Source organism: Plutella xylostella, chromosome 16, assembly GCF_932276165.1.
Source record: "Plutella xylostella chromosome 16, ilPluXylo3.1, whole genome shotgun sequence".
Lineage (NCBI taxonomy): Eukaryota > Metazoa > Arthropoda > Insecta > Lepidoptera > Plutellidae > Plutella > Plutella xylostella.
In genome coordinates this window covers 6,186,010-6,203,832 of record NC_063996.1, presented here as the reverse complement: position 1 = coordinate 6,203,832, position 17,823 = coordinate 6,186,010, and the positions used below count along the sequence as shown (strand labels likewise).

Genomic DNA, 17,823 nt, shown 5'->3' with positions numbered 1-17,823 from the left:
AATTTGGTATAGAGTTAGCTTACACCCTGGATTAACACATAGGTTACTTTTTATCCCGGAATTCCCACGGGAAATCTTTCTAAGGCGAAGCAAAGCTCGCGGTAACAGCTAGTACACCATATGCCATACCTCACAAGAAACATTCTCCACGGGCTTCAGCTTCCCCTGAGCCTCGTTCAGCCTGGCTATAGACGCGGCGGTCTGCTCGCGGTCGCGCTGCTTCACGATGGCCTCCACGCACAGCCACTCCGACATGGTGGTCTCGTACTGGCGCCGGCACGCCACGTCCTGCTCTGCTCGGGCTGCGGATGTTGAGCCGAATCTGGAAACGGTAGGGTTCGTCAGCAACATTGGCAATAACTTTATCATCATAAGGACATGCACCATTGCTATTGCTAATGTGTCGGTCGTGGTACGATAGCTGGATCGTACTACGACCGACACATTAGCAATAGCTATCCTTTATCAGCATCGCTTTTCTGCACACGCCTGTCAGATCCATACAAGGTAAGTCAACTAGGGTAAGCACACAACAACACAAGCTAGGGTAGCGAGTAGTAGATTTACTATTAATTATTTAAAATAAAAAACCTCCACCAATTTGCACCGCCCAATAATCCACACTGGAACCGAGTGGTGCACTCTTGACTTAAAACATACCTTCATTGGAAAGAGACCCATGCTCCAGCAGTTTGGACGTCATGGGTTGTGAAGAAAGTAAAAACGTCAACTTCACTTACTCATAATACCCCAGGAGGTACGGCCACACCTCCCTGCGTATATCGTGCTGCACTCCTCCGTAGTACACGAGCCGGTATACTTCGTCCTTGTCGCACACTGCGCCGTGCTCGTCCGACATCGCCCGCCATCGCTCCTCGGTTAGACCGCCTTCTGTGTCGTCTGGAAGAAAGTCGTTCCGTAGCATACTTAAAATCAAATAGACTTCTGTATAAAACAAAATTGGATCAGCCGTTTCGGAGCTATGCAACCACAGATATTTATACAGAAATATCCGGACACGTTAAAGTTGTAACACTCCTCTTTATGAAGAATTAGAGGAAAACATTGGTGACAAAAGTCATAAAATGGCATACCTATGTAAGATCTATCCATAACTGGCGACATTATCGGTGAATGTACATAAAGATACTGACGGATTGAGAACCTTTTTTGTAATAGGTTAAAAGAATGGCCTTGTATCCCTGCCATATATCCCTAGAAAGTATACATATTTTCAAGTCTATGCATAGAAGAACATGATGATACTAACTACTTAATCTATAAAACTCACCATCAGGCACAATATTAGAATGCACGAGTCCACTGAGGTGCGTCCGCACGGTGGACAGGTGGCGGCAGTACGCCAGCCAGCCGTAGAACGCGCGCGAGATGATCTGTCGCCGCATCGTGCTGCAGACGAGTTCTATTGACGCTGACTGCGGGGAGGAAATCATCATCATTAATATGCCTTCACGGGTTTATTGGTGATGATGATGACTTTATGCGTAATATAGCGCCCTGGCATTTCATTCCGGAAGATGCGATAAATAGCGCTGTCCATCCATTTTTCGCCATGCGTGAAAGTCCGCAAATATCTTTCTCTTTTAAAGTAATTGTCTCAAACATCCGTCTTATTTATAATATCTTTCAGTGCTTTCGGTAACAGCCGGCAATAGTTGAATCCGGAAATTCCGGAAGACCGAAGACAGACTACGTTGGTGCTTCTTTGAAGAAGTCAATATTCACCAGCGGTGCATCATTACTATAGCTTAACATACTCAGCTTATATCAGTACAACACGATGCTCACCTGCTCCACGGGCAGATGCGCCGCCGGGTTCATGGGCGGATGTCCATTCACGCCCGCGGACGGCGGACAGTCCACGGACATGGTGGACGAGTCGGACGACGTGGTGGACGTGGACGCGAGGGTGCGGCGCGGGGTGCGCGGGGGCGACGATACTGCGCGCTCTAGGAGCGAGTGGCGCATTGCTGTTGGGGGCAAAAGAGGGGTTTTAGATTAGCGGAATGTGTCGACATTACTTTTGAAAGGTAAGCTGTGCTAACTACTTTTTGTTCTGCTTCCTAGCCTTTTCCTTATTTAGGGTGTGCTTGTCACACCATTTTACCGTATCTTCTGACATATCCTCATTAGCTCCACACTCTCTCATATTTTCTTTTACGCAATCAAACCAAAACGATCTCCAAAAGTAAGTTGTGCTAACATGATGCTGATTTCCTGGTTGATGTCTATGAGTAAGATAGGTACTCGCATTAGCCAATCCAAACTTCATCTATCAGTGATAACGTGATTCAATGCTAATCTGTCATATCCTAGTGGTTAATCAACTAATCAGTGCATTTTATCTATCGGCGATAGCGGTTGCTAATTTTCCCAGTCAAAAGTGCTTTAGAAAACCCCTCCGATATAAGTTTTAGATAAGATTCCCTTCTGCAAAGGCAAATATGTCTCCTTAAAGCATAACACCCTGCTTCCTAACTCTTGTTTAAGGTTTAGTGGAGATTCCCCATAACTGTTGGCTAAGTAAGCTATATTTTTTTGAAGCCTATCATGCCCTGCTAGCCTAGCACGGGGCACAAGACGTGACAAACTTCCGTCGCGCTCGAGGCCACGCGATGCGAGTAAGCGGGATGCAAAACTTTTGTCACGTCTTGACTTGCGCGTCTTGGACCCCTTACTAGCCCTTCTGCTTCATCACCTTCTCTATCAGCGATGGCGTTGTTGACGATCCTGAAGACGTAGTCCCCAGCCACCTCGTCGCAGTCCGCCTCCTCGGCCTCCCCGCTCTCGCAGAGGCTCGGCATGGGCCGGCGCCGCCCCTTGCCGCGGCCAAACACCTGGGAAGAAGACAGTGATGCTCAGACCCTTGTTACACCTGCTACACGGCGAGACAGTATGCTCGGCCGATAGTCGATCGACTGCGATGAACGGATAGGAACTGACCGAGTGCCTCGGCCGAGACCACTCTACTCGGTAGGCGTAACAAGGGTATTAGTATCATGAGTTGGTTGCGTTGTGCCCGATAGATGATTAATATACTCGCTCCCTATTTCATTGGACTACAACATTGGCGAAAAATGGGTACCTAAATCTGGAGGTTTAGGTACAATATTTTGGCTAGTTGATTTTGAAACACCTGTACCTATAATATATTCTTACCTTCCCAGTGCCTCTCTGAGACCACAGCGGCGGGTCCAGCTGCCCGTGCGGCAGCAGACCTGTCTCCAGGTTGCTCAGGAATGAGAGCAGGTGACCTCCTGTGGAATAAAACATTGTATTATTTACTAACCACGGACTGCATGGGGAAAGAAGAGCATAAAATATAATTGACGTTTCATGAGATCGTCTTTTGTTGGTCAACTCAGCGGACATTACTTTGGCACTAGAATCTATTTTCAGACAAAGGTGATAAAAATACTATACATACCTACTTATGTTACTTTGAAACCAAAAAGGGTTGTAATGTGGTGGTATGGTGGCAGGAGCAGTTCTCTATATTGACGAAAAGCGAACGAACGAGAGCTGTCGTGCAATCGGCACGTTTAATACCACGAGATAGAGTCGTGGCTCGCGCAGCAGCGCTACGAAACTTAGTTTTCGTCAGTATAGAGTAACCCTTCAGGTATTACAGGACTTCATTAAATACATTCTAAAGTTATCCGCAAAGCGTGGCGATGACGGAAAACCTTGTAACTTACAGAACTAAATCCAATAAGCGTTGGATCATAGTTCGTAGTTGAACTTTGAACGAGTTAGCGACAAATCCCGAGCGCCGAGTAATCAAGAAAGGTCACCACTCAGAACTTTGAGGAAACTTTCGTCGTGGAAACTGGAAACTCTTGAGAGAATCTATCCTAAAGGGTGCTACCTACTTTGGTATCTGTTCATTGAAATTGATAGTGATTTGTAGAAAAGTTACAGAGTAGGAGTTCTTAGGAAATAATACAATGCACTTTTCTATGTGAAACTGAAATTTTCTATATTTTTAATCCTGAACTTAGGGTTACAGAAAGAATGGCTGAGCCACTGTTTTAGTCGACTTGCGAAATGCATAGCTTAGGTTTATGGCGATAAGGGTTTTCCACCAGATAGAGATGTGCTGCGCTGCGTTGCCATGGACCGCATACATACAAAATATCCACCAATCATATTACTTATCTGTAGCATATCTGGTGGAAAAGCAAGCCTATAACTCTTCTGTATTGGTGCAGGGCAGTAGACTTTAATGAATACAATGAAGGATACCTTTAGGGAAGTGTATGGGCGGGCGCACGCCGTCCTGGCCGACGCAGTGGCGAATTACAGCGTCCTGTCCACAACAGTTGCCGCCAGAAAAACCAGGTTTCAAAATGTCTGTTGGCAACTGTTGCCACTGGACGCTGGCAAAAACTGGCCAACTGGACTTATGGTGCACTGGATGCGATCTTGATGTTTTTTTGTCTATGGGGCCGCGTTTATTTTCTTGTTACAGCTATAGCTCGTGCTACCTTTAGGGAAGTGTGTGCTTTTGGTGTAGCGAATTGCCTCTAGTGGATTCGCTATATACTTACCTAACTTCATTGTACGCAAAAGGCTAGTGCTGCCAGCACGCGGAGAGACATCGCCCAGTACACGATGCGGGGGAGGGAGGAGGGGAGAGGCACGGTGTGATCAGCTCAGCTTGATCCATCAGATGCACGGCTGGATTGAGGCTCCTTTGAGCATGGCCTCGAACCTTTAACAGCCTCAAACTAAGGCTGTTTGCTTCTTCAAGTTTGCTGAAGCTACTCGACCTGAGTTTGCCTCTAGTGGACACGCTATATACTTACTTAACTTCATTATTTGCAAAAGGCTACTGCTTTTGGTGTGGCGAAGGCTTTAGGTGTCTATTGTGCTCTCTTGGTGTTTTCTTGTCTATGGTTCCGTGTTTATTGGCTAGTTTCCCTACATTTACACAGCTACAACTCTAGCTACCTTTAGGGAACACTATCGTAATTGGCCGAATTTGCTGTGTTAGTCACACACGGCATAAAGCCACAAACAAAGATTGATTGATTGACCTTTAGGGAAGTGCACGGGCGGGCGCTGCACGCCGTCCTGGCCGACCAGGATGAGCGCGTCGCCGCCGGGCGAGCGGTGCACGTGCACGTACACCACCTCCCACACCAGCACTTGCAGCGACATCGCCCAGTACACGCTGCGAAAGAAGAACAATTTAAGTCACTTGAGTTCTAGACAGACCATCTCCCACTCGTACACCTGAAGGCCTAGCACGCTAAGACTAAGACGTGCCAACAGTTTTGCGTCGCGTTCGGCGGATTCTTTTGTCACATCTTGACGTGCTAGGCCTTCTGTAGTGACATCGCCCAGTACACGCTGGAAGAAAACCAAAGAGACACTGTTAAGGGAGTGATCCACTGGCGAGCTGATGAGCCGACGGTTTAGGCCGTTGGCTCGTCGGCTCGCGTTTGTGCTCCATTAGATAGGTTTAGACCTTTGGCTCGCGAGTTCGCCAGCGGTTTTGCTCGCGAGTAGAGTGGCCGAGACAGTAGCCTAAGCCGAAGCCGCTCAGCAGTGGCTGAGAATCGCCCGATTTACTGTCTCGCTATTCTACTCGGTAGGTTTAACAAGGGTATTAGCGGCAAACCTAGCACCGGCTGCGAGATGCGCAAACCAACATGTGACAAACATTTTAGGTCACAAGATTTTTGTCACGACAAACTTGCATGAAATAAAACGGTTAGCGCAACAGCGCTGGAAAAGTTAGTTTTTCATTCCGGATTTGAAAGCAATATTTAGCTGGGCTTAGACTGTGCACATTTGGAGACAGTATATCAACTGGATACAAATGCATGTAATGTTTCTAGTACTACTAGGTATTAGGAAATAAATACTACAGCAAAACATCAAAAGCGACTCACCAATCGACGCACAGTGGGCCGAAACACGCGCGGCGGTAGACGGTGCACAGTGGGCCGGCGCTACACAGAACAGACTTGTTTTGGCACGCGGACGCATGCACTAGGTGACAGCGGAGCAAGCTACACAAACTGTACACGGTCAACAATCTACAAAGCTATGTAGGTAAAAATACTACAATAAAAACAAGGATAAAAAAACATAATAAATGAAGAAACTAAAATAATCAACAATAACTTGCACAAAACAAAGCAAAATCAAAAAAGCAACTGCAAAAAGTGTATCGAAATGTAAGTTTTGATATCCCAACGAAGAAGTTTGCGAATTGTTAGACAGTGAAATAAATGCAAGAATGTCATTAAAATTGACAACAGATGAAAACGCTTCGCTCATTTTCGTTTGTTAAAACAAAAAAAACTTGCACTTACCACATACATGCTGAACTAGCTACACACAATTTACAAATTAGCTCATGCAGGTATAATATCTAGGTTACCTTTTGTCTACCCCTTCGCTCTCAGTGTACCCGTTCATGAGCTGGTTGGGGGTCCACTTGATGATGAGGCCGGCCGCGGTCTGGTGCAGGCTCAAGTACCCTGGCATCGGCTCCTCCACGTCTTTCTGCAGGAAAGATATTAGCTATTTAAAACTACACTCAGGGTTTCTGAAGAATCAAGTCAGGAATGTGGCGATTCGTCAAAGAACAACCGTTACCGATATAGGGCACAAAATCTGCAAGCTGAAGTAGCACTGGGCTGGACTCATATAGATACATGTGCAGAATTACTGATAGCCATCGAAGAATAAGATAACATGAGTGCAGACTAGAAACAGGCGAACGCAGGATGGGACATCTTGACCCTGCTGGACCAGCATGCCGCTACACGGATTCGTTATCGACTTAGATTAACGTATGGGGCTCCTTAAGAGAGGCCTATGTCCCGTAGACGATTATAATTGACTGATAGTTATGATATAATTCTTTACCGGTTGAACTCGCACGTTATTCTTGCCATAGAGGAGGGTTGCTCGGGAGTTCTGATGGAGGCTCTCCACGTAGTCCTTGGCTGTGGATCCTGGTGCGTTATTTCCACCTGGAAAAGAAAACAAAATTGAATTTAAGTAAGTGATTTGGATTGTCGTGAAAGTCGCGTCGCTTTTTAAGCTATGCCTATGTCCAGTAGTGGCCGAATATTATGAAGAAGCGGGAGATCTACTTGAAATACAATGCGACATTGAGCATTTATTTTAAAGAGTCGATAGTTTAATTCCTATAAAATATACCGATGATTTAATTAGAATTTAAAAAGTGCAGTGCAGCGCCCGATAGAGCTTGCACAAAAAAACTGCGATGCTGTTCTATAGTTCAAAGTGTGGCGTCATCAACTGACGTCGTGAATGATGCCAGCTTGCATGGTACCAATTCGTAGTTTTGTTAGGTACAGGGTTAGGGTCTTCAGCCAGTGTGTACCTGCGTTAGCGTTGTTTGTGTCGTCAGACGAGGTGTTGAGGCTCCTCCTATAGTTGAGGATCGGCCGGCGGACGGTGGGTGGCGTGGTGGTGCCCGCCGACATGCGGTGACGCTGCACCTGAAGAGTGATTACATGATACTGTGAATACAATTTGTGTTGTTGTGATGAACGCCTAGAGGTCTAATAGGAGAAATTCCAATGCACATAAGGCATTTTTAAATCTTTTGAAGGTGCGGGCTGAGGTTAAGTGGAATGTGACAAAGCCACTCAACGCCATTAGTGAACGCTACGCCACTCGGTCAGTATTCATCTATTGCGGTTATAACGCGCTGCAATTCTTCCATCCATCATCCACATAAACAGGAGGTACCGCAATAGATAAATCTACTCAGCGACGACGACGACCTATGCCTTGCCTATTAACACAAAAACACTTGAGAAACGTAACCGATATGCAGTAATAAAATTTAAAACTTCTAACACAGTATTTGCTTCTAACCAATTTTGTAATAGTTCAGTATCAATTTATAATAAAATAAACAGAGTGTTAAACCTATACGGAATGACTTACAAAGAATGTAAAAAAACCACTACTTCATGGCTTAAATCATTGAGTTATGAAGATACTGAAGAACTTTTGAAAACCTAACACTAAAGAAATGTTCTAGCTCCTGATTTTCACAAAATTATAAACATTAGGTATATACTAGTAATAATATTATTGGATATAATATACCTTACATAGACATACATAATTATATTTACTACAGGTATTTCAATAACTGAAATTTAAAAAATAATAATATATATATACATACAGTAATATGCTAATACTTAAACTGGCATGCTTGCATTATATCGATATATAAATAAATACATACATTAAAATATATATTACTTTAATATTTATTATATTAGGATATCTTAAAATATATTTAATATTGTATATTATAGATTATACTAAGTTACAGAGCACAAAATAATTTAGATACCTACACATATAGTTAACTATCTACATCGAATACTGACACACCTTTACCTTAAGAAACTCATAAAATAAAATAAGTACCTAATTATATAAGTACCTATATCAAAATTGTTTTGTATACTTAAAACTTGTATTAAGTGGCATTGGCACATTCAAGAAGGAGGGGCTCTTCTACTACAGGTTTTTTAAACTTACAAGAAGAGACCCACAATGTAATAACATTATCTATTGTAAGTAACAACAATAAAGAATTTTGATTTTGATTTTTTGATTTTGATTTTTGACGACAAAGCGACGTGACTTCAATCCACTCTAAGGACTTTACGGCTGTCCAACTCACCAGCTCATCAGCCGGCGGATCCGTCCAAAAGCAAGCCGGCGCCTTCGCCTTCGAATACTCCAGCGCGCAGGGCCCCACGAGCAGCGAGCTGAGGATGCTCCCGTAGTCGGGGTCGGCGACCAGCGCGTCTCGCTCGTAGTACCGCGGCGCCGTGCCCACCAGGTGCTCGATGATCTTGGCCAGTTGACGCTCGAAGAGGGCGAGGCGGATCCACAGGTATCTGTGGAGGGAATGTTACAGTTTAAGTAACTATATAACTGATGGTTCGATGACATCTGAAGGGTTGCGGAGAAGCAGTGGAGCAGGGCGGCACAGGACCGGAAAATTCGCTTGACCCAGTGGAAGATAGAAGGCTGATGATTATGATAAAATATAACATTATTGGGAAACCACACATCGTGAGAGCAATTTTAGGGGAGCAAGTTGGGGGAATACAATAGGCATTATTGCTAAATGTGAGCTCTTCTAGCTTAAAATACAGCAAGAGTCCTATGACGATTTATTGGTAGACTGCCATAGAGTTGATGCTATATTTTTCAAAGTACCTAAGGTTGAATTTTACCAAACGCTTAACGTATTTAGTCCTGTGAAACGTCTGTCAGTTGGTACAAAATGTATTTTATTTTAAATACGTATATATTTTTTTGGTACAAATGACCCAAGTACTTATATTAGGTACCTATAGCAATATCTTTCATCCATAACTAAATAAAATACAGTTGTATCGTTATTTGATTGAGTATGAAAAAGTGGCCCAAAATAATGAAACTTTGGTAGACTCAGATAAGATACGACCCTTATAAAAATGTCGGCTATAAACCGCGGGGCTGCGAACACCAAAGGTAAATAAATTAGATACAATAGTCAGGCGAACAATAAAACGAGGAGATTTGCCCGCATAATTATGTTCTCTCGACACTACAGAGTGTTGCATAAGTACTATACTAAGCCGAAAGAGAGTGACTCAGGGGGCAATCTAAACCACTTTTGTTCTATACGACTATTGGTAATTCAAGAACAAAAATTTTTCATAGTAAAGTTCAAAAGTTTCTCCATAGTAAAGTCTGAGTCACCCTTTCGGCTTAGTATAGCTTAGCTTAGCTTAGTAAAGCTTTGGCAACAACCTGTAGAATCACTGATAAAATTCTATAGTGTGATTCCTAGTGCCCAATCTCCTTTATTATATTCTCCTGTGCCCCTGAACCCCCGGAGTGGAGCCATAAACTCGGAACAATCTCGTAAAAAGCAACATTTTGATCGTCAAATCGTAAATGTATGATATACTTACTTAATATAGGTTCTATGTATGTCCTAACCTATTTATCTTACATTAAATAATATAATTTTTGTAATTTAACATAAGTACTTAGTTACTTAAAAAAACATTAGTAAACATAAGACTAAAGAGGACTTTTTTCCTTGGATGAAAGCTGAGTTCACCATCATACTCCTGAATCAAAGCAACAATCCAAACATTTGGATGGCTCTCAATTTCCAACCGAACATTTTACAAGATTTCGCAATTCATGCGACATGTTTTCGTTTTTGTAACCTTAGGCAACCGAATTTTCAGAAACGGCCAAAACAGTTGAGTCTTATAAATACTACTAGATACTAACTAAGTGTATCTATTAAGCGTCAAACTTATAATACCACTTCTTTTTCGGTCGAGGATTAAAAAAGAAGGTCGTCACGGCCGTAATTTTTACGCCAACATCCCGAGGGAGGGAAGTAGGTGTTTTCATTTCATTTGTGACAAATTGCCGCCGCCGCCGCCGCCGCCCGAGACCGCAAATGTTGATTAGAAAAGTCTTCAGGAAAACGAAAAAGTTATTTATAAAAATTCAAAAGTTTATCTAATTATATAATTTTATTATGTGTATCCGTATCTTGATTTGAAATAAGAATTGAAATTAAGTATTATGTCGTAAGATTCTGATGATTATCATTAAGTCGAAGACACGATATAACTAATATAATTAGTTATATGGTTATACCTACATAGGTACATTACAATACATTACAAAACCGACCATATTTTTTTCTACGAGTTTGGTGTTTCCATCCGTACAACAATGAAATGTGAAGGATTTATTTATTTATTTATTTTGTTCATGGAGAACCAACAGCATTTGCGTCAACTTATATGGTAACAAAATTATAAAATTCTACAAAACACGGAAATGCCATTAATAGGTTCCCACCTATAGTGACAAAAAGTAATGACTTGTAGTTATAATCAAAAATAAAAATAAACTATAATTATTACATAATAATAATAGCAGCAAGCGCCACGTCTAAGTACACTGTTTATTGTTAATGAGCCTACTCAAAACTTACAAGCATCTATCAACAAGGATCTACTGCAATTTCGCTACATCTAGCAAAAGTATGTAAAAACCGTACCTTTTTTAATTTCACAAAATCGAAACTTTCTGTAAAAATCATTTTTTACAGGCTGTGATAAAAGTTTTATTCTACGACTTTTGGAATTGCATTGCATTATAAACCCCGATTGAGAATAAGCCTTAAATAAATATATGCCATAAATAATTATATGTCGAACAACATGTGTGAATTGTCTTACAACAGGTGTTACAAACATTTCCATCTTCAGTTAATTATTAAGTACACACGGCAACTCCAAATGGTTGGCAGGGCACACAAACGTAGTGTATGTGTACACACTAACGTGGTCTATGTGTGCAATAAAGCAGAAATCGGTAAATACACCAGTAACAAACCACACACACACACAAACACAACAGCACAAACGAGTTTGCGCGTAGGCAAACGCCCTTACACCAGCTGTGACATAAAAATATCAACCGGTCGAGTAAGTCAAACAGACAGACTTGAAGCAAAATTTCACAACTTGTAGCTATACTCTTCATAGCTCATTGGTAGTATGTTAGACTTATGAAACATAGGTCGTGAGTTCGAGTCCACTAATGGGTATTTTTATTTTACTTTATTTAAATTTAGCGTTAATTTAAACGCTGTTGAGTATAAAATAAATTTATTTGAAATTGACAAATGACTACAAGCTGCATAGCTGTCGACTATTTCTCTCCGCTAAAAATATATGATTCGTTCTTCATTTGAGAAGTAAAACCATTCTACCCTCATACAATATGAATAAACGTAATTAGTTTTTACTTTTAGTGACAATTCACCTCTGCGTCTGCATAGTGATTCACTTTGTGATTTGTGAATTTATAATTAATTTATCTTCGCAGTCACTATGGAAAGTCATTTAACCATGTTCAAAAAGGCGGAGATAATTGTATTATATGAACAAAATATTACAATTAGTGAAATCGCAAGACGTTTAATGATATCGGTAAGTCACATAGAACTGCAAATATAATTTTATTCGACTGTTAGAATATTTGTATTTGTATAAGCTAAGTATTTGTTTTTTTTGTTTGTAGAGGAGAACTGTTCAATTATGGGTTCACCGATACGCAGATTCGGGACATGTAGACAGTAGTCGTCTATACGGATGCATCACCACGCCATCGAGAAATCGTAGCTGCACATAGCGCTGATCCGTTCTGCAGCACCCGTTCTACGGCCACAACACATAATCTATCCCTACGAACCGTACGGGTTCACTTGCGTGCTGCTGGGTTGCGGTGTCGGAGGCCGACGAAGAAAATTGCTCTAACCGATCAGCATCGTCGAAACAGAGTGCGTTTTGCGACTGACTATTTTAAACTTTGATTGGTGCAACAATGTGGTGATATTTAGTGATGAAAAGACCTTTAAATTAGACAAGGATGGACGTAAGATATTATGGCGAAAAAGTGGTGAAAATTATAGTTATTGGGGTTAGCTCAGTAATTTTTATTTTTCCATTTGTATAAGACTTTAGTTATTTGGTTAAATACTTATTATTATTTACAATTATGGGTAAGCCAATGTGTTAATGATGTTATTGTTACTGAGGTTGGAATAAGTTATCTTATTTCTAGCTAATTAACATGTTGATTCATATAACTAATGACTTGCCTATTTACTTTAGTAAAACAGCCAGTCCATCCTTTTCTGATGTTTATTATGATTTAAAACTGCTAATTGAAAATTTTCCTTATTAATATAAACTACAACTATGTTTTAAAACGAAAAACAATAAAAACGTAACATCCTTAATGTTTATGTTACGGCAAGAATAAATTTGGTTATTTTAACACTTAATAACTTGTTTCATTTACTTTCTGTGTTGCTTTTATTCGTATATGCTACAATACTATTATTAACCAACTTAAAAAACAAATTAAATCTATAAAAAAAACAAAAAAGGAATATTGTAAGTTCAGTGGGATTTGAACCACCATACCGATTATTGTAAGTCTTGTATCATACCAACTGAGCCATTCAATCTATTACACTGCCTTGCAAAATTTTGCTTCATATCATAAAAACAATGAATCATTGTCACTGGCACAACTACATGCTTACAATATCCATGTGTGGGTTGCCCAGAACTAAATAATTACGTCGACGTCGCCGACACACACATACACTACCTACGTTAGTGTGCCCTGCCAACCATTTAACGTTGCCGTGTGTACGTACTTATATAAGTATACCGCTTTATAGTCTTAAATTGCTACCTACCTCACTGCTTCAAATTCTGTTAAGATTTTATTAAGAGAAATATTTTATGACTTTCATTTAAAGATCGTTCAATATGGCAAGTCTATAAAGTTTGAAAGTCACTTGAAAGCGTCGGTAAAGCGTATCGTTTCAGCAATCCAAAACGCCGTAAACATTATTGATAAAATTACTTAAAACCGACTTATTATTTAACATTATTTAATATTATTTAACCCTAACGAGATGACGATTATTAAAAAACTTGTTTTTATGAGGTGTGAAATGAGTTTTTAAAACTTTGCAAAGACCCATTATTTTTGAAAGGGTCGTGCGTTCTTTCCCAACTGTAAAGATTTGAAACATTATAACTTCCTGCCAACAAACTTCAACTTTTATAAATCATAGCAATGTGAGCTTTATATTGTTTTTAACAGAGCTTATAGAATTACTTTTTCACTCCCAGGATTAACTCGCGGAGAATAATACAGAGCTTTCATACACTGTAAGCTTTTGTTGAGTTATTCACTTAAGTCCATTCACGGCATTTTGTTTAAAGATTAAAGGATTTTTTCTGATCAAAGGACAGTCAGCGTTTTTTTTAATTAAAATTTAAATAAGACCCAGTTTCTTACTTAAGTAAATCTAACAAAGCATGAAAGTTAAGTTAAGTTAAGCTCAATTAAGCCATATTAAGTGCTGCTTAACTCGATGTTTTCAAATGTGAAACTGATTATGAGTGCACGTCCAGTTGGACTGAGATGCTCAATCTGTATAAATTAAGGTATACCTACCATTAATTCCATACAATCCTTACATTAACTATAATTATATTTAATAGGGCATAGCTACAGAAAAAACACCACCCTTTACTTAATAATAGCGCTTCCAAGTTCCAAAAAAGAGCTCACTTATACACACATGTAAAAGCATCGAAAAATATGCTAGTCTGAAACCGATCTAACTAAACGAAGAAACAGAAAATGTTCACTTTCTAACTATGTAATGATAGTTAAACATAAACACCTACATCAATTATTTGAAAAAAACACTTTGATGCATAAAAGCTTACCTCGAAACAGCTCTTCAGGTATTCCAAGAAAACGCTTCATGAAAGCCCTAGAAGTAGACAGTGTGAAAGATCTTTCAGACGCGAAGGTCATGGCCAAGGGGGTCACTCTATATCACAAAAACGAAGTTTCACAGCGCTGCTGCACGAGCCACGACTCTATCTTGTTGTGCCTATTGCAACAGCTTTCGTTAGTTAGTTTTTCATCAGTATACAGGGTGTTGCAAAAAGGGTATACTAAGCCGAAACCTACATGTGCAGCATGGTATATCTAAGCCCGAAACTGAAATCAGAATTTCAAAATTCGCGAAAAAATTATTTCATTTTCCATAGTAAAAAGTCACGTAACCAACAAAGTTTCTATGGAAAATGAAATTATTTTTTCGCGAATTTTGAAATTCTGATTTCAGTAGAAACACCCAGTAGAGTAACCCGCAAGGCGCGGGCACAAGTCAGAATTAATGCGATGCGACCGCCAGTAGGGGGCGACACTTGCTTTGTATAATTCACTACGTATCTAAGCAAACAATTTGTGTATGTGTGTTGTATTAATTACTGTGTGATAGTTGGTTTAACCATAAATTGGGCAAAATTAAAATCTTACATCGTTTAGCGGTGTTTTTTCTGTAGCTATGCCTTAAGTTTTATGGAACAGTTGACGAATTAAAACTAATCTCACATCATAATAATTATGAAGCTTCAACTTCTATCAGAGAATCAGGGATACAAGTTATCTTTTGAACAGCTGAAAAAGATTATCATTAAATGGCTTTCTTACTCGAGGTAACATTACCTACTTAAGTACGACCCTAAAAAAACAAAACCAAAATAGGTGCATCCGTTTGGGAGTTGCGCTACCACATACAGATACACACATATCACATACACATCAAATACATTAAACTTCCAACACCCTTATTTTTCCGTTAGGAATTTAAAAGACGTAAGTCATTGAACTCCTTCGACGTAGCCACAACACAATATCCAATAAAAATAACCTATTTATCTTGTAAGGTATTTTTCTCTAAATGTATAGATATTTTTACGGGAAATTCCCCAGATAAAAGAGGATGGGCAAAAATATATGGGAGCTGGGACCACCCTCCAATAGCAATAAGACTAACATCGTTGGATAGGTCTTGTCAATAGAAATAACTTTTGCTTTGACAGCTTTGTTGTCACAGTTGTCCGTTCAGAGATATTTGACTTATAAGTTTCGATACTCGTCAGTTCATCTTACTGGTATTGGAGGATGGACCACCCTCCAATAGCAGTAAGACTAACGTCGTTGGATAGGTCTTGTCAATAGGAATAACTTTTGCTTTGACAGCTTTTTTGTCACAGTTGTCCGTTCAGAGATATATGACTTATATAAGTTCAGATACTCGTCAGTTCATCTTACTGCTATTGGAGGCTGGACCACCCTCCAATAGCAGTAAGACTAACGTCGTTGGATAGGTCTTGTCAATAGGAATAACTTTTGCTTTGACAGCTTTGTTGTCACAGTTGTCCGTTCAGAGATATATGACTTATAAGTTCCGATACTCATCAGTTCATCTTACTGCTATTGGAGGATGAACCACCCTCCAATAGCAGTAAGACTAACGTCGTTGGATAGGTCTTGTCAATAGGAATAACTTTTGATTTGACAGCTTTTTTGTCACAGTTGTCCGTTCAGAGATATATGACTTATATAAATTCAGATACTCGTCAGTTCATCGTACTGCTATTGGAGGCTGGACCACCCTCCAATAGCAGTAAGACTAACGTCGTTGGATAGGTCTTGTCAATAGAAATAACTTTTGCTTTGACAGCTTTGTTGTCACAGTTGTCCGTTCAGAGATATTTGACTTATAAGTTCCGATACTCGTCAGTTCATCTTACTGGTATTGGAGGATGGACCACCCTCCAATAGCAGTAAGACTAACGTCGTTGGATAGGTCTTGTCAATAGGAATAACTTTTGCTTTGACAGCTTTTTTGTCACAGATGTCCGTTCAGAGATATATGACTTATATAAGTTCAGATACTCGTCAGTTCATCTTACTGCTATTGGAGGCTGGACCACCCTCCAATAGCAGTAAGACTAACGTCGTTGGATAGGTCTTGTCAATAGGAATAACTTTTGCTTTGACAGCTTTTTTGTCACAGTTGTCCGTTCAGAGATATATGACTTATATAAATTCAGATACTCGTCAGTTCATCGTACTGCTATTGGAGGCTGGACCACCCTCCAATAGCAGTAAGACTAACGTCGTTGGATAGGTCTTGTCAATAGGAATAACTTTTGCTTTGACAGCTTTGTTGTCACAGTTGTCCGTTCAGAGATATATGACTTATAAGTTCCGATACTCATCAGTTCATCTTACTGCTATTGGAGGATGAACCACCCTCCAATAGCAGTAAGACTAACGTCGTTGGATAGGTCTTGTCAATAGGAATAACTTTTGCTTTGACAGCTTTTTTGTCACAGTTGTCCGTTCAGAGATATATGACTTATATAAATTCAGATACTCGTCAGTTCATCGTACTGCTATTGGAGGCTGGACCACCCTCCAATAGCAGTAAGACTAACGTCGTTGGATAGGTCTTGTCAATAGAAATAACTTTTGCTTTGACAGCTTTGTTGTCACAGTTGTCCGTTCAGAGATATTTGACTTATAAGTTCCGATACTCGTCAGTTCATCTTACTGGTATTGGAGGATGGACCAACCTCCAATAGCAGTAAGACTAACGTCGTTGGATAGGTCTTGTCAATAGGAATAACTTTTGCTTTGACAGCTTTTTTGTCACAGATGTCCGTTCAGAGATATATGACTTATATAAGTTCAGATACTCGTCAGTTCATCTTACTGCTATTGGAGGCTGGACCACCCTCCAATAGCAGTAAGACTAACGTCGTTGGATAGGTCTTGTCAATAGGAATAACTTTTGCTTTGACAGCTTTTTTGTCACAGTTGTCCGTTCAGAGATATATGACTTATATAAATTCAGATACTCGTCAGTTCATCGTACTGCTATTGGAGGCTGGACCACCCTCCAATAGCAGTAAGACTAACTTCGTTGGATAGGTCTTGTCAATAGGAATAACTTTTGCTTTGACAGCTTTGTTGTCACAGTTGTCCGTTCAGAGATATATGACTTATAAGTTCCGATACTCATCAGTTCATCTTACTGCTATTGGAGGATGAACCACCCTCCAATAGCAGTAAGACTAACGTCGTTGGATAGGTCTTGTCAATAGGAATAACTTTTGCTTTGACAGCTTTTTTGTCACAGTTGTCCGTTCAGAGATATATGACTTATATAAATTCAGATACTCGTCAGTTCATCGTACTGCTATTGGAGGCTGGACCACCCTCCAATAGCAGTAAGACTAACGTCGTTGGATAGGTCTTGTCAATAGAAATAACTTTTGCTTTGACAGCTTTGTTGTC

At 40.2% G+C, this 17,823-nt stretch overlaps 1 protein-coding gene across 1 annotated transcript in view; it reads right to left on the bottom strand.

Moving 5' to 3' along the window:
* LOC105386212 (small G protein signaling modulator 1) overlaps positions 1-17,823 on the bottom strand; it is a 59,396-nt gene that overhangs the window by 11,447 nt on the left and 30,126 nt on the right. Inside the window, exons 5-16 of the mRNA XM_048626206.1 lie at positions 8,720-8,939; positions 7,391-7,508; positions 6,907-7,013; positions 6,416-6,540; positions 5,922-6,041; positions 5,061-5,197; positions 3,181-3,278; positions 2,720-2,858; positions 1,810-1,991; positions 1,292-1,436; positions 741-900; positions 130-322 (exon numbers count right to left, since the gene is read on the bottom strand). Coding sequence (XP_048482163.1) covers positions 130-322; positions 741-900; positions 1,292-1,436; positions 1,810-1,991; positions 2,720-2,858; positions 3,181-3,278; positions 5,061-5,197; positions 5,922-6,041; positions 6,416-6,540; positions 6,907-7,013; positions 7,391-7,508; positions 8,720-8,939 — 1,744 coding nt within the window. The remainder of the gene's footprint in view (positions 1-129; positions 323-740; positions 901-1,291; positions 1,437-1,809; positions 1,992-2,719; positions 2,859-3,180; positions 3,279-5,060; positions 5,198-5,921; positions 6,042-6,415; positions 6,541-6,906; positions 7,014-7,390; positions 7,509-8,719; positions 8,940-17,823) is intronic.